Genomic DNA, 24,511 nt, shown 5'->3' with positions numbered 1-24,511 from the left:
ATGTACTTCATCAAATGTCGTGTATCGACCTTTGGAACTACTACTAAGCTTGTTTCTGGCAATCATGCCTCAAGCTGTAGCTAACATATACTCCAGTAAAAGCTTTGAATAAATCAAGTAGCTCTTACAATCTCAAAAGCCATTGTGTTAGTGTTAATGGTAATGGTAACGGTAATGGTTGTGGTATGGATGTCCCATATTGCTGCCGCATGGGACATTCACATTGTAGAGTCTAGAGACATGCTGGTATATCAAAACAAAGAAAATTTTTGCACACCAATACAATTTATGAGAGCCCAATCTGGGAGCATGATATTCAGATGTTATTTCTACAAATCATATATACTGAATTTTCATATCAGAGTATTACAATGTTCCACTTCTGCAAAACTTGCCACAATTATGGACAAAGAAACAGCTCTGAGTTCTTACAAAAAAAAAAAACAGATTCTTGATCATAATCCTCGTAGTCCAACACCCAATATAGACAAATGTAGCACCCAATAATGGGAGCCTTTCTTTAACTATGGGTGTGCTTTAAATTAAGCAAAACAACGATTTATTTGAACCACCAAAAAAAGCAAACAAATACAGGCGTACTGCTGCCAATACTATGATAGAATACTTGAAGAAGTTAAGGAATCATGGAGCTGCGAAGCCCTGATTTTACCTTGGGCAGACTTCCTCTAATGATATTGTCATTAAGCACGTGATAGAACCCCTTTCGAACTGATCAATCAGAAAACCAAAATTAATATATCTATGAGGCAAAGCTCTAGACACAATCAATATCTATAAACTGATTGCCAATGTCCAGATGCAAATTCATGAAGACGGGACTTGAGAGGTAGTCCCTTGTAATATTCTTTTCATTAGCATCTTAAAAAAAAAAAAAAAAAAGGTGCATAATATACTTCCTCTGTCACAAATTAAGTGACACCGCTTTCTTTTTATGGAAATGTCACAATAAGTAATACCAAGCTAAAAATAGTAAAAAAAAATTCATTTTATTACAACTTTGCCATTATACAAATCTAATTAACATCATTAAAAATAATTATCACCTAATCTTTCTCCTCGACCCTCCTTACCAGTCCTCCCCTCACTTTCCTCAACCCTCCCCTCTCTCCTCAACCGTCCCCAAAAAAACCCACAACCAGTGAACCATCACTGTCGCAGTCCTTTTCGGCTCTTGGTCCTTCACCACCACGGCTCGTCGGCTTGTCATCTGAAACTTCTCTATCTCTTCTCTATCTCTTGTGCTTGTTCAGATCTGAAACTTCTCCTCTCTCCTATGACGTCCTTCAACCCGCGCCGGTAAATTTTCCCCCTTCTATTTGATTAGGGTTGTTTGTTAATTGTGAATTGTACATGATAGTGATTTTGGGTTTTAGATGATTTTGATTAGGGTTTTAGATTACTAGATGATTTTGATTTTGGTTTTTTCCACTGAACCCTTGTTATTCCGTTGATTTCCAATCTACTACTCAATGACATGTTGAAATCGAGCAACAAATAGACGAATGGCAGTGGTGGTGGTGGTGGTGGTGGTGGTTGGCATTTGGCGGTTGGTGGTAGTCGGGGTATAAATGAGACCAGACAACTCGCGAGCTACTCAAGCTCGACTCAGTCAAAACTCGGTCAAAGCTCGACTTAGTGAGCTCGAATCGAACTCGAGATGTTGGTGAGCGAAGTTGAGCAACTCGATCCTCGACCCGAAAACTCGTGAGAAACTCGAATACCCAATTATCAATAGTAGAATACCTAGATCCAACATTATTCAACCTTAAGGCTGCTTTTAACATGAGACACTTGCAAGCTACTCGAAATCTACTCGGTCAGAACTCGGGTAAAACTCGACTCGAGTGAGCTCGACTCAAAATGCTAACGAGTCAAGTCGAGCTAGCTCAAACTCGAACTCGACTTGCATCATTTACACCCCGAGATGGTAGGTGGTCATGGTGATGATTTGTGGTGGTCAGTGGCGGTGGGCTGGAGCCTAGCAGTTGGTGATGGTGGACGATTTATGTGTAATTAGTGTTAGAATGTTTTATTTAATTAAGTGGTCCCCAACTATCTCTCTAGCATCCTTGATTTCTGTGCCCTTTCTCTTTGTTCCACCTAATTTGTGAGAGGAAGTTGTAAAGAGCATATTCATAGCCATTCACATTCCCCCTAAATTTCTTTACACTCCTTGCATCCAACTTCTCTTTCTCTAATTACTTAGACGCTCCATCATTACTTTTCTGGCTTCCCCTCATTCCCACTTTCCTCGGATCCAGAAGGGACGACCAATATTTCTGCACTGATTGATACCAGAGACCCAAAACTCATGTAAGGTATGCATGTATGTTGGGGGTGTAATGGTCAGTGTATGAGCATACTTCATGAAACAAACAGAGTGTAATTAAAGTATTATCTGTAGTACCATTAATCTAGGGGGGTTACAAAAGGGAGTTGAACTAAATCATTTATAATTGCCTACTTAAGTGACTATTTTGTGGGCAGAAGACTGATAAAAGCTATGTTATACTTTGTATAAAGATAACAAACCTTGGCACTGTCCCTGCACGACGAGGGTCATACTCTGTAGCCTGCTTGAGAGCCCTGGCAAAAGCCTTAAAAGTTGCCTCAATAATGTGGTGAGAATTTTTCCCAGCAAGCTGTTTTGAGCAAAACAAAAACAAAATAAAAATTAACCCTTTCCATAATAAAAGTGAGATTTCAAAACTAAATTTCTCTGGAGTGAGGACAGGAATAAAATATAGATATGCTGATGTTTAACAAGGAGTGTTCAATGACAAGTTCAATATATTAATGAAAATCACTCAAACAAATAAGAATACTTGGTATGATAGGCAAAAAAGAAGGAATAAGAAAGCTTACATCATTTTGTTGGATGCTTTTAAGAGTATAATTAACATAGTGTGTGTGAGAAAGAGATCAAAAATGCAATAAACTATGTTCTAGAATCTAACAAACTGAAAAGTGGATTTATCTAGCTGCTAGTACAAGCGATTAAGTGAGCAAACCTGACGAATATGAAGCGTCATGCCAGAAGTATTGACCAAAGACTGGAAAAAGTGCTCCACAAGCTAAACATAAAGACCCCATTATAAGGTATAAGTTTCATACTATTTCATAAACGAGAGAAAGCAGAAAAATAATATAGCCATCCACAGATTTTCAAATTATCTATACATATAATAGTGGAAAGCACAACATCATTTGCTTAGGACATTATCTTAATTAGTCAGGAGCCCAGGACAGAAAGCATTTTCTCTATATGTAGCTTGTATATCAAGATCTTCCTCGGCGTAGATTGGTCAAGAATCAAATGTATCAATACAACAATCAGTCAATAACATATGCAAAATATGCAGCATATTTAACTATAAACTCAACAGAGCATTAGAAGCCCAGACATTCAATGTAAATTTATCCCATGAATAAATAAGTCATAGATAGTTAAAAGTAACCTGGGTATCATATGTTCCAACTCTCTCAGTAGGTATTTGTAGATCACAACTCAAATGGGGCCTTCCAGATAAATCCTGGATAAAAAGAATGCGAGTCTCAGAGGCACAAGAAATAATCAAAGCAACCGAGGAGAATCAATTTAAATATACACACAATGAGACATAATTTATCTGTATTATGTTAAGTAATTTTCTGTCAAAGCACAAAGATTCTCCACGAGAATAATCTTTTACATAAATATGACCCGATATGAATATTTAACCACGTAGATAGGTTAAGGGATTTTTAGTATGTGTGTGTATAGGAGGAGGAGGCATTTCCTTTCATTTCCGTGAAAACTGTAGAAAGGAGAGAGAGGTATATGTAATATGGAGGCAAAGCTAACAGCTCAAACAAACAAATTCACCTATCAATAATCACATTCAAACTAGAGCTTCATGGAAGCACTGAACAAGGTTAATCAGTCTGAATCCAATCCGAGTAGGTCTCGATCGCAAGAAATAAAAATCAGATTTAAATCCGAAAAATGAAAATCCGATCCACATCCTATAGGAGATGGAGCTTATGTAAAATCCAAACCAAACCTGATTATTACTTTCATCTCATCAAATGATAAATTATAATTACATTGCAATAGTATATATACAAATTTGTAAATGCAACACACAATGCCATTAGTTAATACTTGGGAAACTGATTATGTATATATGAGGTTACTAACATTTCATTACTGCATGTAACCACATTTCTCCTTTTATGAGCTTCGAGTGTACTTAATTTCCATGTATGTGCCTTTCATTCTGGCCATGAAAGAAAACATCTTATCATTGCAGATAATCCACTTAGGTGCGTTCTCTTCAACTTAAAAAAATTAAGTTTCAGGTCCAATAAGTTCATATGAGTTCAGATAAGTTGCAATCAAGTCAAATCAGGGCAATAAGTTCCAATCAGGTCTAATAAGGTCCAATAAGTTCCAATCAGGTGCAATAAGTTCCAATCAGGTCTAATAAGGTCCAATAAGTTCTAATCAGGTGCAATAAGTTTCAATCAGGCTTAATCAGGTCCAATAAGGTCCAAATAGTCAATGTTCAATAAATATTTGTATTATCGTCCATTATTTTATTATTCATATCACTATTAGCCAGGGAAAAAAAATGCGCTCGCGGTCGCGTTCGCGGGAACGGTCGCGTTGTCACGGGAACGGCTTGTAACGGCGAAATGGAACGTTTCGCGGCCGACGCGGCGTGAATTATTTTTAAAAATTCACATTAATATGTTTTAACCTTATTTGCATTTTTATAGTTTATGAAGCATTATTACAACATAATATAATCAAATCTAATAGAATATCATGTTTCCTTAACTATATAATTAAATCATAAAAAAATTGGCCAATGTTTGAAAAGAACGGATGTAACAGGAATAAAATCGTTCTAACGCGGCGAGTTCGCGTTACGAAACGGACAACGTGGCGAGAAATACGTGAATTTTATTATGGCGTTCCGTAATGGGATTTCGCGAAACGGCAAATCCAAAATCCGTTACAGAACGGCCGTTCTGTAACGGAACGGGAGAGTTTTAATAATAGTGATTATGTTATTATTAGAGTTTTACTTAAAGTACCACAATGATTATATAGTATTATACTTGTATTATTGTCTATTATTTTATTAAATATTTGTATTATTGTCTATTATTTTATTAAATATTTGTATTATTGTCTATTATTTTATTATTCATATTATTATTAGCTGATTATGTTATTATTATAATTTTTTATTAAAATACCACAATGTATAGTATTATACTTGTATTATTGTCTATTATTTGATTATTCATATTATTATTAGCTGATTATATTATCATTAAAAAATATTATAATCATGATCAAATAAGGTCAACAATAATAATCATTATAATTACAATATTTTGCAATTCGTCTTTAAATAACTAGAGATAACATGTTTTTTTAAAATTATTTATCATAAGAGATAATTAATAATAATTATTTTTTTAAAGGACAAATTTCAATAATTATTACTTCATAATAAATTTTGAGGGGTAGTATTTACATTAGGGGTAATATTTATGTTATTACTCGTCAATTTTTTTTGTCTAATAAGGTCCAATAAGTTCCAATCAAGTCTAATAAGTTTCAATCAGGTCCAATAAGGTCTAATAAGTTTCAATCAGGGCCAATAAAGTCTAATAAGTTTCAATCAGGTCCAATAAGGTCTAATAAGTTTCAATCAGGTCCAATAAGGTCTAATAAGTTTCAATTAGGTCAATAAGTTTCAATCAGGTCCAATAAGTTCCAACCAGGTCCAATAAGGTTTAATAAGTTCCAATCAGTTCAGTTTAGGTTCAATAAGTTCAGTTCAGACAAGTTCAGGGCCAATAAGTGGAAGAGAACGTACCCTTAGTCTCCCCACCTAAGGAGTTCATTGAGAACGCACCCTTAATCTAATATCTAACAAACACATATGAAACCTTGACATTCCTCTCAACAGCTTTTGGCTTGCTTGGGTTCATTCAAGGGCTAACCAATCTCAAACCCCTTTCCCCATAATCCCAACACGTCTTGAAAAAAAAAATTACTTCATTAAAATTTCCAACGTATTTGAAAGGTTTTGTTTCTGGATAGGATGGGGAGGGGGAAAACAGTTTCATATAGACCAATTGTGTTATAACTAATAGCCTACAAAGATTCACGAGGTGCTATCTCTCCAGCATTCCATGAAGGCAACATTGGTCAATTATTGGCCACTGTTTAAGCAAGAATGGATGTGGTTAAGCTAAGTCACAAGCTCACCATGTTTCATCTCTTAAAACCCATAGTCAGCTGACCCCTACATGTATTGAAATCCATGAGATGCTACAAACAAAAAAGTTCCAAGGTAATGCTACATACCAGGGCGACGTGAATCAGAGCTTCATCCAGAGGAGCAGAGAAGTCACCAAATCTATTGATTCCTTTTCTGTCACCAAGAGCTTGTAGCAAAGCCTATATCAAGAAAACAAGTCATTGCATTTAAATAAACATTCCAGCAGCCATGTCACCTAAAGTTTTGTTTCGAGCCAGCAACTCGATGAAAACTCCAGTATTTTACAGATCCAAATTACCATCAAGTCATGGTGAAACTAACACAATTGCATCACCAACGATATAAGGTACTCAGCACATAAAACATTTTATTTAGCTATTGTAGATATTGAATACACCACAATAAATAAGAGGCCTGCTTTCTGGGCATACCGTTCCAAGGGCAAGTGCAACATCTTCATTAGTGTGATGATCATCGATATGAATGTCACCAGTAGCTCTCACATGTACATCAAATAGCCCATGAGAAGATAGTTGCTACATACACAAAACCATAGTCAAAAATTTCATGCATCAACCGCCTTCCAAAAACCGACCACAATGACAACGAGCAAATAAAAATTCAAATTACTGACATCCAGCATATGATCCAGAAAAGGGACTGAAGTACTGCTATCAGCTACCCCACTACCATCCAAGTTTATCTTCACATACACATTTGTCTCTTTAGTTACTCTCTTCACCTCCCCAACTCGACCTACAAAAGAAATCCAAAAAGAAAAATCAATAATTCAATTTGAATTCTGCGATTGAAGTACGTCAACTTCAGTTTTCTTTGCTACTGTAACACTATTTTGAGTTCAAATATGAAAAATATTACAGAAAAATCAGTGTACGAACAGTAAGGATGATCACCGGTGCTATGAGAGGCAGAAATAGCAGGAGAGCCGTTGTCGTCAGCCAATGAAGCTTGAGGTGTTGTGGTGATTGAATTCATCAGTTTGAGATTCTTAAAATTTCGCTTGTAGAAGAGAAGGGGTGATTGAGCAGGAAGAGGAATGAAAGTCGTCGAAGAAACCCTGATTTGGGGCTTCAGCTGACAACCACCGGGTAACCAGAGGGCCATGAAAAGACAATGACCACCAGGAACGATGTGAGGAAGGAAGACAAGTAGAGGAGGAGGTGGTAACCTCTAACAATTTGCGCAAATTAGAAGGTGCACATGTACCTATAGCGCAGAGCTTGCACACGGATTAAAATGCAAGAAAAAACTGAAACACACGTGTTAGTAAAGGTAGAAAAAGAACATTATTGAGTTCATTCAACATAACATGGTTATAAATTTTTAACCTCTCAAGGTGGAGGGGGGAGGGAAGAACATGGCTATGAGCCTATGAAGAACATCCTGTTCAATAAAAAAAAAATGAACACATGTGAAGTCTCATGATAGGACTCTACTAACTTATCCAAATCATCTCTCTACCCAAAAGTGTTCTGATTTCGAAAAATTGCTTCACATTCACATTTTGCCACATTTTGAAAGCCTAACCTATTTTCCATGAAAAACAATATTAAATCAAAATAAAATAAAAAAGTTTTTCAAAATGTTGAATTGTTTAAAGATTAATATAACAAGTCCATATATTTGAACGACTAAATTACAAAACAAGAACAACGCAACACTACGATAACCAGAGTAAATGTACATATCATGTTAGTAATTGAATATTGTCCAGTGTTACCTAATTCGCTATCTAATTCGCTTTTTGAATTCGCCAATTCGTCCAAAATGAACCAAAATCGACCATAATTCGCTTTTCACAATTTGCGATTCGTGGGGGAATTAGGGAATTAGGTAACACTGATATTATCTATTATGTAAAAGAACATATATTGTAATGTTGCTCACTATAACTTTATATTGTTTTTGTTGATTTGGTGGAAAATTATAAATGTTCACTTCATGTTAATAATTGAGCATTGTAAGACACAAAAATAATATACTTCCTCTATCCCAATAATCTGAACACTTTTCATTTTTGTTTACGAATTCAAATGGACAATTTCAATAATAACATGTGGTCCTATAGTGTGAGTACTTAACACCCTCCAACTCTAGCTTATCTTTTAGTGACCCAGGGGCGAAGGTCCCTATCAGTGACACCAAGTTAGCAATGGTTTAATATCTTGCCACAAATGGTGATCGATAATCACATCTTGCCACAAAGACCGATAAAAATACTCCCATGATTTTTCACCTTGCTTACAAATATTTTCCAATCATCATAGTATTCAATCATTTTCTATTAATCAATACTCTTAAACCATTCTCAACCAATTCAATCATTTCCAAAATAGTTCTCAAATTATATTCAAATCAATCCGATCTTTTAAATCATCTCAATTCCATTAAAATTGCCAAAATAATGTCTCAGAGCCTTTTTCACACTTCCACTCAGCATTTTCTAATATTAAAACCAAGGCAATAATTTCACTTATTCCATACAAGCTTCAAAGTCATACAGTTACAATAATCAGCTCATTAACATTCCAAAACAGTAAACTCACCTATACAAATGAAGGTTCATTTTCATAAAATAGAAAAATGTTTTAGATTCATAAAAGCTTCTTTCATGTATAACGAGCAAAGAATCATGTATATAGTCCACAAACACTAAATTCAAGAGTTATGGTGAGGGAGATATCCGTGGGATTACCTAGTGAATTGTAGCACAAACCAGAGGTCTCCTACTCTTGTGTTTACTCTGTTTCTCCTAAATTTACCCATCAGTCATGAAAATGAATAGAGAATTAGTTTCCACTCCAGACTTAGGCTAAGTTCAAAAGAAGTAAAAAATATCTACACTTGTTTTTCAAATTCTATTTTCATAACCTCAAAGCGAGTTCCTTTGAATTGAAATCGATATCTTTGAGTTAGTTTCTAATACTTCCTCCATTATATAATACTCGCTACACTTTCCATTATAGGAAGTTTCACATTACTTGCTACACTTCCTTTTTGGGTAATAAACTCTCTCTATCTCTCTCCTCTCACATGCGTCCCTTATCTTTTAAACTCTCTAACTCTCTCTTCTCCAAAAATTGCCTAGAAGTCCATGAATTGAGAAGTGTAGCGAGTAATATGAAACGGAGAAAGTATTTCAAAGTTGTTAAATTACCATGAATGCAATATACTTTAATACTAGTACTCAAAGAACATTTTTACGCCTAAATATTCTAAATTAGTAGATTTATAAATCTGAAAATATACATATACATTGATAGAAATGTGAGTTAAACTTAGAATCACATTCAAAATGTTCATGAGAAAGTTACTAAATTCTGAAATTTCTTTCTATAGTAGTAACTAGTAAAAATTCAATTTGCAATTATAATTTAGATATAAATTTTAACTACCTAACTCATACTAAAGTCCTAAATAAAATGAAATCTGTAAAAATGACTAAGGTAATACAAATATTGAAATATATGCTTGAACATATTGTTAAACAAATTATAAAAAAGGCAGAATTAACAATTATTAATGACAGAAAGAAATTGAACATAAGAAAATGATCAGGCCCGTCCCTGAGCCAGGGCAAGAGGGGCGGCCGCCCTGGGCCCGGGGATGACAGGTCATTCATTACTGATTTCCAGCCACAACACTTGAAAAATTAATCTCATGAAATTAAACAAGAACAAGTGAACACAAATGTGCGCATCTACAAATTGTAACATAAATTTTCTTATCATTTACTTCCATGAAACAAAGATGAGATAAGAAGTTAAACCAGAAGCTCGAGTCATAAGTTTATAACATGTAAATTATCACTAAAAACATGAGATAGCATGTATGAGAAAGAAAAAATAAGTTGAATTCATGAAACAAATAGCATAAAACCAATCGCATGAATAATCACATGAAGTAGATCTCAAAATCGCAATTCCACACCAAAATCCGCAACAAAACAAGTAGATTCATCTAAGGAACAAAACAAGAACCTGGAACGAGCTTCTGCAATTCGAGCTTTGCGTATGACATATGAGAGGTTCCAGATTCCAGAGGTTCTAAAGGAATTCAATTTGCTTATGAGTTGGGCACCGGCACGGTGAGCGTTTTTGGAGTGTTACTCCATACTCGGATATAGGCTATATACCTATGTAGTTTAAGACTATATGCGAGTAAGGAACAGAAAAGGTAAAGTACTAAATACCGTATAAAAATACAATGTATTTAGGGTGTTAGTAAAAAATTTAGGGCGTCAAATAGCAAAACTCATTTTTTTTTTTATGCACAACATCCGAAAATGTAACATAAATTGACGAGTTTATCTCTATTATATAAGCAAAGTGATGAGCTACGGTGTCTTGTAAAATTATTGTTCTACCCTTTACTTATTAAAAAATGCTAACTATAAAATATTCAATTCTTTTTTGATCTATATTTATGTGTAATATAGAAATAAGGAAACTTAAGATTGTTTAATTTATAATAAGATATAATGTACACATAAAATATTTTCCAAATAATATGCTTAAAAAGATATTTTTGATTGAAAATGAAACTAATCTAACTAAAGCAATTTCAAACAATTAAAAAGTAAGAACTTATACATTAACATAAATTTATGCATATGAGACTAGTAATAGCGTATTGTACATCGATGATCTGTTAGAATTCTAAATATTATCATATAAATAGGATTATTATTCCTAGCCTGTTCTCTCCATCTTATTTTCAATTCAGTTACAATCAGTTGGATTCATGCTCCGTTTGGTAGTGTGTAAAATATTTTCCATGAAAATTAGTTTTCCTTTTCCTCTCATTTTCGAGAATATTTATAGTAAACCCGGGTGTACCATGCTCATGGTACACCCAAGGCTATTTTCGCCAAATGAGCAAAATGGGAAATGAGCAAATGAGCAAAATGAGCAAAATGAGCAAATGATCAAATGAGTAAATGAGTAAAATGAGTAGATGAGTAAGTATTTCTACTCATTTAAGAAAATGAGCAAAACTTGAATGAGCACAAATACTCATTTAAGAAAAGGAGCAAACTTGAATGAGCACAAATACTCATTTAAGAAAATGAGCAAACTTGTATGAGCACAAATTATGTAAATGAACACTGTTGGACACCACCACCACCATGAATAAGCTACTTTCTCTCTCCTCAACAACTAGTATTCTAATAACATGCAAATCAAATTATCAATATAGGAAGAAAAGAGAGAAAATTACAATCTCATATTCATCAAATCCTATAACTTGCAACTTGTGAAACAATTTCGAATCATTTGGAAACACCTAAAATTTCATAATACACACAAAACTCCATTATCAATCTCTTGACAAAACAAAGAAAATTACAACAATCAACTTAAAGACAAATTCATTTGAGTTATTTCTGAACTGAAATTGACAGCGAATCAAGCAATTCATTCCCATTTTGTTCAACTCTTTTGCTCTCAAATTTTCTCCATTGCTTGATTGCAAAAGTGCATATCACTGAAACCACAAAATCACATAATCACCATTAAAACACAATTAACTTAACCTAATCTAGAGAGAGAATGACAAAAAAGGATGAATACCTCCGACAGCCATGAAAGACAGATCTGGAAACCTCTCCGGCGAGCGTATCGGCCTTTTTATTGATCTTTCGCGAACTTCAGATCTGGAAATTGAAGTTTTGATTTCGAAATTTCAGATCTGGAAGTTTTGATTTCGTGATTCCGACGAGAAAGAAGAGCGAGAAAGAAACCGCCATCGTTTTCGTCGGAAAAAGACGACTCCTTATCAACGGAAATGAACAGCAACAAAGCTGGAAAAATTGGCAGCGAAGCACGCGGAAGAGGAGGAGGTTGAGGAGAGAGAGTACTTGAAATTACCAGCGTGTCCTTAGAGTTCCAATTAATTACGAAAATATCTGGGTGTACCATGAGCATGGTACACCCGGGTGTACCATGAGCATGGTACACCCGGGTGTACCATGAGTGGACTCCTCATTTTCCGTTGTTTGCTATGCTAAGGGGTGTAATTCCTGTAGGTGGTTATCTAATCCTTGAGGTTTTTTTTGAAGAATTGTGAAGGAAAACCCATTGTGACGGGCTCCATGAGTTGGTTGTTACTGAGTTTGGTGAATCTAATGAGGGTATTATAGAAGGACATCCCAATAATTCTCATTTGCTCCAGGTGAAGGTCAAATGGTTAGAGTAAAAAAGAGAGGCAAAATAAATAAGATTGATGCATAAAAGGATAATTTTGGTTCCAGAAATAGTTTTATGACTTTTATCTTATTTTTTACCTTACTTATCTAATCTTAGGCGGATATATGGAGTTGGTAGATGCAATCCTTAGGTGCGTATGCCTTTTAACATTGATGATAGTTATTAATTTGCAAACTTCTAAATTTTTGTCAATTTATTTTATCTGATTCTATTTTCCTCTACTGTTCTTATTAGTTTTTGTTTAGACTAGTGATAATACCTCCATACTCAAATGTGTTGTTTAAGTCTTTCTTATGTTGCAGATGTTATCAGTTACTAATAAAAAACAATAATATGATGGGTTGGAGATCGTAAAAAGGTGGACTGAACAACGTTTGTATAGTTGCAAGGAGTATCAACTTAAAAAAGATGTACGTAGTACTATAAACTATGCATCATCCTACCCTTTTAAGAGTGGGAAAGGTGGTTTATGAACAATAATTTACATGTGCATTGGGGCGTTGTTGTTGTTGTTAAAAAAAATTATTTCTAACTTGCTTTTGCTATTAATCTTCACCTTTCAGCTACTTCGCTTTTATGCCTATTATGCAACAAATTATCCATGGCAAGAGCTTTGCCAATAAGAGCTTTGGGAGTAGGTTCTTGTTTTCATCATCATAAGTCGTTTTTTCTCATGGTTTGCAATAAAACTAAGGTTTTATAAACAAAATCTCTTTAGTTTAAGAATGAGCTGGCGAAGCACGTTGCTGCTGGTGGGCGTTCAGAGTAGTGTCGTGGAAAGCAGGCAACCCTTTATATCTGAAGAAGGTGAATTTTGGTGGTTCGAAATTGTGAGTGCGGGTTTACCAATTGAATTGTTGGAACGAAATTGTTGTATGTATGCTTGAATTTGTTCGAAAATGAAGTACATTTATTTGCTTGAAATTGTTCGAAAATGTTGTGTATTTGGTTGAAATGGGTCGAAATTGTTGTGAATTTGTGTGAAATTGTTCGAATTTGAAGTACATTAATTAAATTGAAGTACATTAATTTGCTTGAAATTTTTGGTTGAAATTGTTCAAAAATGCACTTTATGATGATTTGATATTGTTGGTAGTAGTTTATTTGGTTGTTATAAACACAAATTCGAAGTAATTTTATTGTAAAATCTGTGGTTTGGTTTATGTTTTTATGTATTGTTTTGTGCATTTAATTTAATAATATAAATAATTCGAAGTAATTCTGGGGTTGTTGTTGATAATTTGAGGGTTTATCTTCAGATTGTGTATTTTATTTAGAGTTTGGTTGGAATCTTATTTATGGAGAAGGTTTCTGTTAGCATATTGATTTGTGAAATTGCAATATCTAGACTATTAGTTTTCCTTAAGCCATTACTTGGTGAGTAGTTCTCATAGAGTTTTAATCTATGGAGGCCAAAACAACCACTAGATTGTGGATTTATTGAGATAGTTAGAGAGTGAGTATGCACTTGTGCTGGACAAGAAATATTCCACGTTGTCCAATCTGATATTCTTCCTCCATTGTCTTTGTTAAGTGATAAAAAAAGCAACTGCAACCTACTTGTCTCACTTATGAGTTGATAAAAAATTTAATCCATCAAGCGGCGTGAATAAGATGTTTATGTAGCAAATATAGTATTGCTAACTGACATGCTAAAGTCATATAACCCAATCAAAAGTAATAAAGTAAATCTTTAATTAAAGTAGATAGGGAAGTAGGGTCGGATCCACAGAGAAACGGGTCTTTTTACTCTAATTAATAAGTGTAATCTAAACTATTAACAAAATGATAAATTTAATTTTATCCCTATTGTTTTTTGTTCTGAATAAGTTTAGAGTAGTTCATAATATTTTATTAAAATAATACAAAGCAAATTAATTAAAAAGAATAGACCTTTAATCCATAATTTTTTTTAATAAAATTTTGATATTATCTAATATAAATTTAAATTATTTTTTATTACTTTATTTCGGTCCAGGTTAAATTTTTCCGCCTTTGGTCTTTCGATGGTTGTAACTTTATTTGAAATTTCTTTATTAATCATTTAATTGTGCATGTACTTACCTCCTTATCTTAACGTCTCTTTCAAAAATTTCGGACCAAAAAATTGTTTATTTTTTGGTCTAGACCGAAAAATAAAACGTTCAAAAAACTTGAACAGGGCCCTAATATGTAGGCTCGCCCTTGGGCCTCCAAAATCTCAGAAACGGGGCTGAAAATGATTTGAAGAAGGAGAATTTCATACCCAAAACCTTAAATTTTAACTAGGTTATACAATGAGAAATTAAACCAACCAGCAATTAGGTTAATGTTTAGGATTAATCAAGCTCAACAACATTAAAAATAGCTATAAATTAAAAGAAAAATGCGATGGAAAAAATGTGAAATTTGAAGAGGAGAGAGAAAGATTACCGAAAGTAAACTGTAACTCGATCGCTGATTTTGCGAAGAGATAAGGGAGAGCAGCAGGAAGAGCGAGAGAAGGTCGTCGGCGTGCTGCGTGCTGGGGAGGAAGAGAGAGGAAACCGGCGAGAGTAAGTCCGCAGGACGGGAAATGAAAAAGAACAGAGAGAGGAAAGAATATGAGGGTGAGTTTGAGTGTAAGCTAACTTAAGTCCGAACTAAACCAAGTATAAAAATAAAGAAAAATTGATTCTATAATCCAATATTTGGATAGTTGGACTGTTCGCTCAAATTAATCCGACTTCTTAATTATTTTTTAATAATTACACTTTTTAGTGTCATCTGCTTATTTTGAACCGGACTTGTTGAAACAAGTTGTTAAATAGTAGAATGGGTTAATTGGAGTTTGGACACGTGTTTTTTTTAATTCGTTCTAATTTAATTAATCAATTTTAATTTTAATTGACTTAACTAAAACAGCTCACTATCAAAACGACCACCAAGACACCACTGCGAACACCACCCATCCACTACTTCCCACACCACCACCACCACCAAGGACTCACTCTCGCCGGCCTCCCTCTCTCTTTTCCTCCCCTACACGCCGACCACCTTCTCTCGCTCTTCCTGCTGCTCTCCCTCCTCTCTTCACAAAATCAACGATCGAGTTGCAGTTTACTTTCGATAATCTTTCTCTCTCCTCTTCAAATTTCACATTTTTTCCATCGCATTTTTCTTTTAATTTATAGCTATTATTCAATGTTGTTGTTGAACTTGATTAATCCTAAACATTAACCTAATTGTTGGTTGGTTTAATTTCTCATTGTATAACCTAATTAAAATTTAAGGTTTTGGATATGAAATTCTCCTTCTTCAAACCATTTTCTTATGTTCAATATCTTTCTGTCATTAATAATTGTTAATTCTGCCTTTTTTATAATTTTTTTAACAATATATTCAAGCATATATTTCAATATTTGTATTTCAACCATCCCATTTCGCCCCACACCACCGCCATACAAGATCACGACACCACTCCCTACAACCACCCGCACCCCCTTCTTGCTAACACCACCACTCCCGAAGAAAGAAGAGTAGAGTGACATTAACCAATATAACATCAACAATCACGTTTTCATGGATAAATTCAACCTCCCTCACTAAACCACTCCGCTGCATCGTCAAGCTCCGTCTTTATTTCCTTTCTTTTTCCTACTTAAACAATTATTACTTTGCATACTTGTTTGTTAAATGTTCATCACTTTCTTTAATTTTTTTCATCCATTAATTTTTTTTCTTTGAGAATAATTAGCTTTACAGATGTTATGTCTTGACATGAGTTTGAGTAAATCAAAAAAAAAAACGTGAAGGGGTTGGGAAATTTTCGGTCTTTTCAAAATTTATTTGTGTTAAGATTAGTTTGAAACCAAGAATTTGATATGGGTTTAAAGTTGTCTTGTTTGATCAGTTCAAATGCAGAAATTGAGATGTGCATGTGTCTAGATCTGGTTATTGGAAAGGGTAGCCCAAGGGCTAAAGAGTTAGGGTCAAATTTACAGGACTCTTATTGGATAATGAGGCTTTATTGAATATGGTCATAATTGAACAGGGTCATTATAGGGCTAATAAAAAACCCAATAATTTTGCAAAATAAAATAGGTTTTGTAAAAACAACTACATATTCGGATTCACATTCATTTAAACTCACTTTTGGCTCTCTCTGTTCCTTGTTTGTCGGTACGTCCATTATCGACTCGCTATCAGCCCACTACCCATTTGGTCCGACCCACTACCGACCCTTTATGAGGCGACCCTCTTATGACCCGACCCGCCCCCAACCTGCACTGACCCTAACCCAACTCGTGCAATAACCAGGTCTACATGTAAGGGAGGGGGTGTTTGCAAGAGGGTGGGGTGGGTGTAGTCGCAAGGGGTGGGGGTTGTTTGCTGCCATCGACAGCCTTGTTGCAACAGTTTTTGGTGAGGAAGGGGAGGAAGAGAGAAAGGGAGGTAAGAGAGAGAAACAAAGGGAGAGATTAGAGAAGAAAATAGATAAATTGAAAAAAAAATATTTAATTTTACAAGTTTATCAGGTTACCGGTACGGTTCAATATAAGCACGTCATATTATTAGGTTGGATTATTAAAAAATAAACAAAAGGTGGGATTAATTTGAGTGAAGGACCCAAAGATTGGATTATTAGAATTATTTTTTGCTAAAAATATTAATGTTTAATTTATTTCAAGGTGAAAGAAACAACTAAATTGATACAAAAAATAGGGTCATGTCCCCTCCCCCACATAATCAAATGAGATATACTAAACAAATTAATATGTATGTATGTATTAAAACTCGAACTAATGACCTCTCATTTGAGATACAAATGCATAACAAGGTAGACAACTACTCTATAATCCCATGTTACTCTTTATGGAAAAACAAATTGTGTGCGTGCGTGCGTGCGTGCGTGCGTGCGTGCGTGCGTGCGTGCGTGCGTTGTGCGTGCGTGTGTGTGTGTGTGTGAGAGAGAGAGAATAAACTTTCATTTTTATCTTAGAATTAGATAAGTGATCAAACGACTTAACAATCCAAGGTTAATTCCAACTTTAATCAAATCTTCCTTATTTGTTAAACCTAGCCAACAACCATCCAACTTTTCAAAGGTATAAAATATCAACTTACCAAATAGGTCCTCGGTCTTTATAAAGTAGTGAAATAATAAAAAAAAGAACATGATTCAATCCTGATCCAACCAATAAATATATATTAATCCCTCATATGAATTAATACAATGAAGTTCCCAAATCCTATATGCGTGCATCAATCTTCCATACAAACATAATATAAATCTCATAATCAACATGTTCCACACAACGGCATAAAACATGCAAATTCAACTTAATAGTAATCGCATATAAACTTAAAAATAGTTCCCTATACAAGATACTCCCTCAGTTTCCTAAAGATCTTCCCTCTTTTCGTTTAAGTGTATTTCCAAAAGATCTTCCCTCTTTTACTTTATTCCTTATTTGGAATTTTTTCTCCTTTTTACCCTTTCATGTCCCTATCATATGGTCCACCATTACATTATTAATTCAATTTTACTCCATTTTTCTCTCCTACTTTAACTCTTTTTTATTTGTTTATTTATCTTAACCCCTTTCTCTCTCGTACTTTACCCACCCCATACCCCACACAAATGGATCCTCCTTGGTATTTGTAGGAACAGTAGCAAGGAAGATCTTTAGGAAACGGAGGGAGTACTACATAATTCTCATCCTTAGAATCATAATACTAATCCAATAAACACATGTAGGTATGTACGTACCTTGTGTAGACAAATCAACTGGCCTTTTTTACAACTTTAAAATTCGCCTAAAGAGAATTTTTCGCCTAAAACAACCAATATAAATTCACAATCAATCCTTTATGAATTTACATCAATAATAAAATTAATACTTTAGACCCTTTCTAAAAGTGTTTAAAAACCTTTTTCATCATTAAAACTTAAGTATTAAAGCCTCCTAGTATAATACTACTAGAAAACTCTCAAAACTCATGTTCAAAATCATAAATCTCCATCAACGATACTCTTTTCAAATTTCCAGCAACATATAATATATTAAAACTCTTTTCAAAATGCTTAAACATATTTAAAATTATAAGAATAATCAATTTCATAAACTATAATTTGCTACTATGATTTTCTAATCTTCAAAACCATAAAAATCCATGCTTTGATAATTAAAAATCCAATTCAAACCTAATATGCAAATTTGAATTTTTATTTCTTCAATACATAAATTATGTAAACATAGATTCATAAATAAAAAATCAAACTAAAGCTTTTAAACATAATCATACTAGAAACAAATCTTAAAAACATAAACTTTGAATAAAATTTGAGGAGGAAGAAAAGTAATCAAATCAAAGCAAAGGAAAAAGGAATACCGACGGGAATCAGCGACGGCTGGCAACGACTGCTTCAGGCGGTCAATTATGGTCCAAGGGGCGGCAGACCGGCGAAGCAAAGAAGTGAAGGCCGAAAGAGAGCTAGGACGAAAATCGAAATTGTGGGAGGAAGGAGGAGAGAGAAAATATTTGTGTGGGGGAATTTTAGGGTTTTAGGGGTTTATATAGGTTTCCCTTGTGGGCTTAGAAAAAGATGATTGGGCTCAAATTGAGTTTAGTGATTAATGGAATTAGTGTTTGGGTTCCTCATACTCAATTAGGAGTCCTTTTCCTAATCCAAATAGCATTTGGGTTCCTTATACCCACTTAGAAATCCTTTTCCAAATCCAAAAAGTGTTTTAACTTTTAAACTTTTCAAATATTTTTCAAAACATGCCTAAACAAAAATATTTGAACTTATTTAAATCATTAAAATAATTCCTTTCAATTTCAAATAGTCAACCTTTGAAGAAAATGAATCATTTAAATACTAAAATATATTTAAATATAAATAACTATGCATTAAAATATATTTAGTAAATTCACATATTTACGGGGGATTACAACCAACCGACAGCAGCCGCCGCCGTCCTTCCCTCTTGTGCCACTTTGTGTCTCCGTCCTCTTCTTCTTTGGTTATTTTCTTCCTCCTCAAGTTATATTTAATGCAAAAGTTTATATTAGTAAGAATTGTTTTAATATGTTTATGAGTAAAGTTATAGTTTTATGATTTAAATAGAAATCTAAGATTATGTAATTCATATATTAGAATAATTAAATTTCATATTTGTGGATTATGTTTGAATTAAGATTTTAAGTATCAAAACATGGATTTTTAGGATTTTATAAGTTGGAAAATCATAGTAATATATTATAGTGTATGAAATTGAGTATTCTTATGATTTTAATTATGTCTAAGTATGTTTAAAAAGGGTTTTATTATATTATAAGTTGCTGGAAATTTTATAAGGATGCTTATAATGGAGTTTTTATGATCAAAGTATGAGTTTTTAAGAGTTTTTAACAACTAGTATAGTGGTACTATACTAGAAGGCTTTAATAATTAAGTTTTAATGATGGAAAAAGTTTTTAAATACTCTTAAAGAGAATTTAAAGTATTTTAATAATGCTTGAAATTTATAGAGTATTGATTATGTTAGTTATTTTTAGGCGCAAAATTCTCTTTGGGGGACTTTTAAGCTTGTGAAAGTAGCCTCTCGTTTTATCTACACAAGGTACGTACGTACCTATATATGTGTTGGTGGAATTACTATGATATCCTAAGGATGAGATTTTATGTAGTATCATGTATATTAGTTTATATGTGATTTATATTCAATTGGATTTGCATGTTTTATGTCGTTCTAAGAATAATATTGTTTATGATGATTATATTATGTTTGTAGGGGATATTGATGCAAGCATATGGATATGGGATCTTTACGTAATTAATTTACGTGAGGATTATTATTATTTATGTTGGTATTGGATCATGATTGAATCATGTTGTCCTCTTTGGATTATTTAATTACTTTATGAGGACCGAGTGCCTTATTTGGTAAGTTGATTATTACACCTATGAAAGGTTAGTTGGTTGTTGACTTGGTTCAATAAATAAATGAAGGTTAGGGATTTAGTGTTGGAATTAATCTAGTGTTGTTTAGTTGATGATCACCTTATCTAATCCTAAGATAATAATGGAAGTTTGTGATTATATTCTTTGATGATTATATTATTTGTCCTACTTGCGAGTCATAACAAGTGAACAAATTATTAACCATGTAAAGTGAAATGTAAATAGCAATAGCTTTAGACTTGCGTACGTCTGAAGTGTTGGACAAGTTTGAGTTGGAGTACATGGTAGTAGTCCATGACTTTTCTTGGGACCAGATAAATCACCGTGTCCTATTTTTATTTTAAAAGGTTAAGGGATCGGAGTACGGAGTCGCGCCCGTACTTCGTCTTCTAAATTGAAAACTAATTTTGATTCAGACAACTCGTTCCATTGACTATTCCATCTAAATTTAATTAAATTGTTAGTTGTGGAGTTTAGTTCATTAAAAGCAGTTTGCGATGTTATTATTTCTCCCTGCTTAATATTTATTAGTATCATGTTAGGTTTTATTTATTTATTTACTATGTAGTACTCAGCTTTGTTGATTACGTGCTTTGTGTGTGTATGTTGATCATGGTTATGCCTCATTGAAGATGTGATGACCCAATTGGTGAGCAGTCTCTCGGGATCAATTTAGAGCATCGTCGTTTACAAGTTTGAAGATGATGCATCATGATTCGGGAATTTGGAGAGCTTGTGTTTACTTTACATTTTACAGCTGACTTTATAATTTTCATATTTGACTTTGACTTTTCTAGTTAACTTTTACTTTTGAGGCTGACTTTTGATTTTATGTTGGTTTGACTTTTGGTTGACGAAGTTTTATTTTTAAAGTTATTATTATTTCGCTGCAAAATTCTAAATAAGTCAATATGTTATCACACAGGCGATAATACTTTCATAATTCTCTAAGTTTTATATTTAAAAGGTAATTTCGAAAATAGAGAGTTGTCGGAGTATTACAAATTGATATCAGAGCTTTAGGTTTTTATTGGCCTTTCGTGACAACTTTAAATTTTGAGGCACCCAACTATCTAGTTACTTAAAATGAATTTCTTGGAAATTGAGGTCATACTTATTCGTTTTGTTCAAATTACTTTTTGAAACATTTTTGTACAAGATTTTAAATATTTACTTTTTGATTTTTTTTTTTTAGAATCTGGATTTTTTTATTGGTTCGAAGATTTTGAACTTCTTTTATTTTTTATCATCTTTACACTAAGTGCATTGCACTGGCCTCTATTCATACAAAACCTTTTGTTGTACTACATATGTAACACTCCGACCCATACGGAGTCGAGTATATTGTCACCAATGCGCATCCAGGGCCAACACAATTGTCCTCAATAACCAACACAAGTTCTTCCGGCGTATTTTGTCCTCAATCATGCGCACCCTGATAAACTTCCCAGGAGGTCACCCATCCCTAGACTACTCCCAGCCAATGTTATCAGGATCGAGATCCTACTTTGGATCGTAGGGGTTGGTAGAATCGAATCGGTGGTATCGGATCGTAGGATCGTAAGATCCTACGATTCGGTGAAATAAATATAATTATACTAAAATATGGTGAGAACCTCATGTTAAAAATTTACACATATTAATAATAAATTTTTTAATTAGCAAATGATGATAGTTTTTCAATACTATAAGATTGAAGTAACATGCGACCAAAATCTAATAGGAGAAATATAATATGTGAAATTACTTTATGATTTTTATACGGTAGGATCGAATTGTAGAGTCGTGGGATCGTAGAATCGTGTTAAGATCCTACCATGTGATTTTTTGTGGTTGGGCAGGATCGAAAGATCCTACAAAATTAAGATCCTACGTAGGATCGGGATCGGTGAGGTCCTCTAGGATCGTAATATCGTAGAATCGTAAGATTCGAATCGGGATTTTAACAACAATGCTCCCAGCCAAGCACGCTTAACTGTTGAGTAACTAAGGAAATAAGCTCCCTAAAAGAAAGATGCATCTTGTTGGAATGAATAGCCTACGAAATCCCTTTAAAGCAATCATGAGGGATATTACATACACCCCCACTTGAGAACAGAAACACCCTTGTTGCGCCTGAGGACTCCACATATTCAGCCACAACGACCTGTGGGTCGCCCCAGCCTAGAAACTGATAGCCGGAAACTCCAGATATTTGGTCTGACGACCTCTGGGTCGCTCCTTATGACAATGCAACCCCAGAATCCTCCCCCACTAGGCGCCTGAAGACTCCTAATATTCGGCCCGCAGAGTTGCTCCGATACCATTTGTAACACTCCGACCCATACGAAATCGAGTATATTGTCACCAATGCGCATCCAGGGCCAACAACTGTCCTCAATAACCAACACAAGTTCTTCCGGCGTATTTTGTCCTCACTCATGCGCACCCTGAGAAACTTCCCAGGAGGTCACCCATCCCTAGACTACTCCCAGCCAAGCACGCTTAACTGTGGAGTAACTAAGGAAATAAGCTCCCTAAAAGAAAGATGCATCTTGTTGGAATGAGTAACCTGCTAAATCCCTTCAAAGCAATCATGAGGGGTATTACAACATAGCCTTTTCATTCTCAAACTCAATGAAATTGGGCAAATATTGGTTCAGCCTAGCCTCAACTAGGATTCTAGCATACAATAAACTCAATGATACTATCTTGAACAAATAACACCCCCCAATACTTTAATCTAAAAGCAGGTTGTTGTACCCATATAGGCATGATTTTAAGATCTTCTTTCTTGAAATCCATGTCTGGGTTCCATTTTTTTAACAATTAAAGGTCTCTTGTCAAAAAATTGGAAACCATCAGCCAACACATTCTCACATTGATCAAGATTATTATGAAATCTTACAAGAAATACACCTTTGCTAACAACTACAATCTTATCAACTCCTTTATCAACCCAAATTCTACGAAGAAATCCATTTATTATTGGAAAGAGAGGATTTGCACCCACCACATAGCATATAATAGATGATTCCAGTAATTAATTTCATCTTGCACATCTTCAATATCAATTTTAATTGTGTTCTTCATAGGTATTGCTTCCTCATTCTGAACTTTTTCAAATTTAGGCAATAGTTGACGAGATTGAGGATTACTTGTATCAATTGCTTCCAAATCGTATCTGATTCTTCTTCATTATTTTAACCACTCTGATAATTGAGCCTTATCCTTCTGTTGATTATGCAAATCTTCCAACGAACCTCGCGGTGATAATGGTGGAATCATTTTGGGGGTTCGAATCATCAATGCTTCAATTCCATGAAGTTCAGCTACTACTTTGAATTTCTGACCCTCAATTGGACTTGTAGGGCCATCATTCTTGCCTTTTTTTATTATTCTTACTCGGCGACTTCTTCACCTTAGCTTTTGATCGTCCAACCATGGCGTCAGCGCAGGATAAGAAGAGGGTCTCTTATCGTGCACCGGAAGAGAAAAAAGGCGCTATTGCACATTTGAAATCATATAAATGAGCAAAGTGTACTAAAGGAGAGTTAATTGAAACAAATATTAGTCTTGGTTGCACCATGCACATGATACACCCGTGTGTATGATGAATGAACTCATCATTGAACATATAGGTTATAAGTCAGTTTTAAAATATTGTTAATACGCAATATGATTATGGAAACTTGAAATCACGAGCTGATATTCATATCATGATTTTATGAGAAACTAGTTATTAGGCCCGGGCTATGCTCCGGGTAAGAAAAAATTTCATTTATTAATATAATACTTTATGATAATAACATTAAATACAACTTAGCCTAGTGGTTATAACTTTAGTATATGTACTTGAGGTATCGGGATCAAACCCTATACTATGCAATTTCTTAATTTTTTTATTGTACATGAATTACATCAACTAAAACTCTCTAGGGAGAGCGCCACGTGGCACAGTTTATTGTTTTCGCACGCCTTTTAATATATTTGTATAGATATCCTAAAGTCTTAAATTTATAAAACAAAAAAATTCGTATATTTTACATCGATTAAAAAACTAGTGT

At 34.1% G+C, this 24,511-nt stretch overlaps 1 protein-coding gene across 12 annotated transcripts; it reads right to left on the bottom strand.

Moving 5' to 3' along the window:
* Window positions 1-327: 327 nt before the first annotated feature.
* Window positions 328-10,464, bottom strand: LOC104893041 (imidazoleglycerol-phosphate dehydratase, chloroplastic). Of its 12 annotated transcripts, none has more exons than XM_010679093.4 (11): window positions 10,307-10,462; window positions 9,022-9,078; window positions 7,655-7,709; window positions 7,205-7,575; window positions 6,940-7,061; window positions 6,737-6,841; window positions 6,392-6,484; window positions 3,480-3,554; window positions 3,033-3,095; window positions 2,554-2,663; window positions 328-729 (listed from the first exon to the last, which is right to left on the bottom strand). In XM_010679093.4, exons 4-11 carry the CDS (start codon window positions 7,428-7,430, stop codon window positions 702-704), a joined length of 822 nt encoding a protein of 273 aa, XP_010677395.1. In that variant the 5' UTR covers window positions 7,431-7,575; window positions 7,655-7,709; window positions 9,022-9,078; window positions 10,307-10,462; the 3' UTR covers window positions 328-701. The 12 variants fall into 12 exon arrangements, with proteins under 12 accessions (XP_010677395.1, XP_010677453.1, XP_010677386.1 ...); XM_010679151.4 differs by lacking the exon at window positions 7,655-7,709 and having other exon boundaries at window positions 7,205-7,400; window positions 7,533-7,575; XM_010679084.4 differs by lacking the exon at window positions 7,655-7,709.
* Between the last annotated feature and the right edge of the window lie 14,047 nt (window positions 10,465-24,511).

This window comes from Beta vulgaris, chromosome 1 (genome assembly GCF_026745355.1).
Source record: "Beta vulgaris subsp. vulgaris cultivar EL10 chromosome 1, EL10.2, whole genome shotgun sequence".
In the NCBI taxonomy this organism is placed as follows: domain Eukaryota; kingdom Viridiplantae; phylum Streptophyta; class Magnoliopsida; order Caryophyllales; family Amaranthaceae; genus Beta; species Beta vulgaris.
This window is presented reverse-complemented; position numbering and strand designations above follow the sequence as displayed.

Bases quoted from the DNA above. Each gene is read 5' to 3' on its own strand.
- LOC104893041 (XM_010679118.4), bottom strand. From the start codon at position 7,430: ATGGCCCTCTGGTTACCCGGTGGTTGTCAGCTGAAGCCCCAAATCAGG. The intron at 3,096-3,479 runs GTTACTTTTAAC...CTTTATGTTTAG, and splicing joins TTGGAACATATGATACCCAG to CTTGTGGAGCACTTTTTCCA. The intron at 730-2,553 runs GTTTGTTATCTT...CTGATTGATCAG, and splicing joins CGTGCAGGGACAGTGCCAAG to TTCGAAAGGGGTTCTATCAC.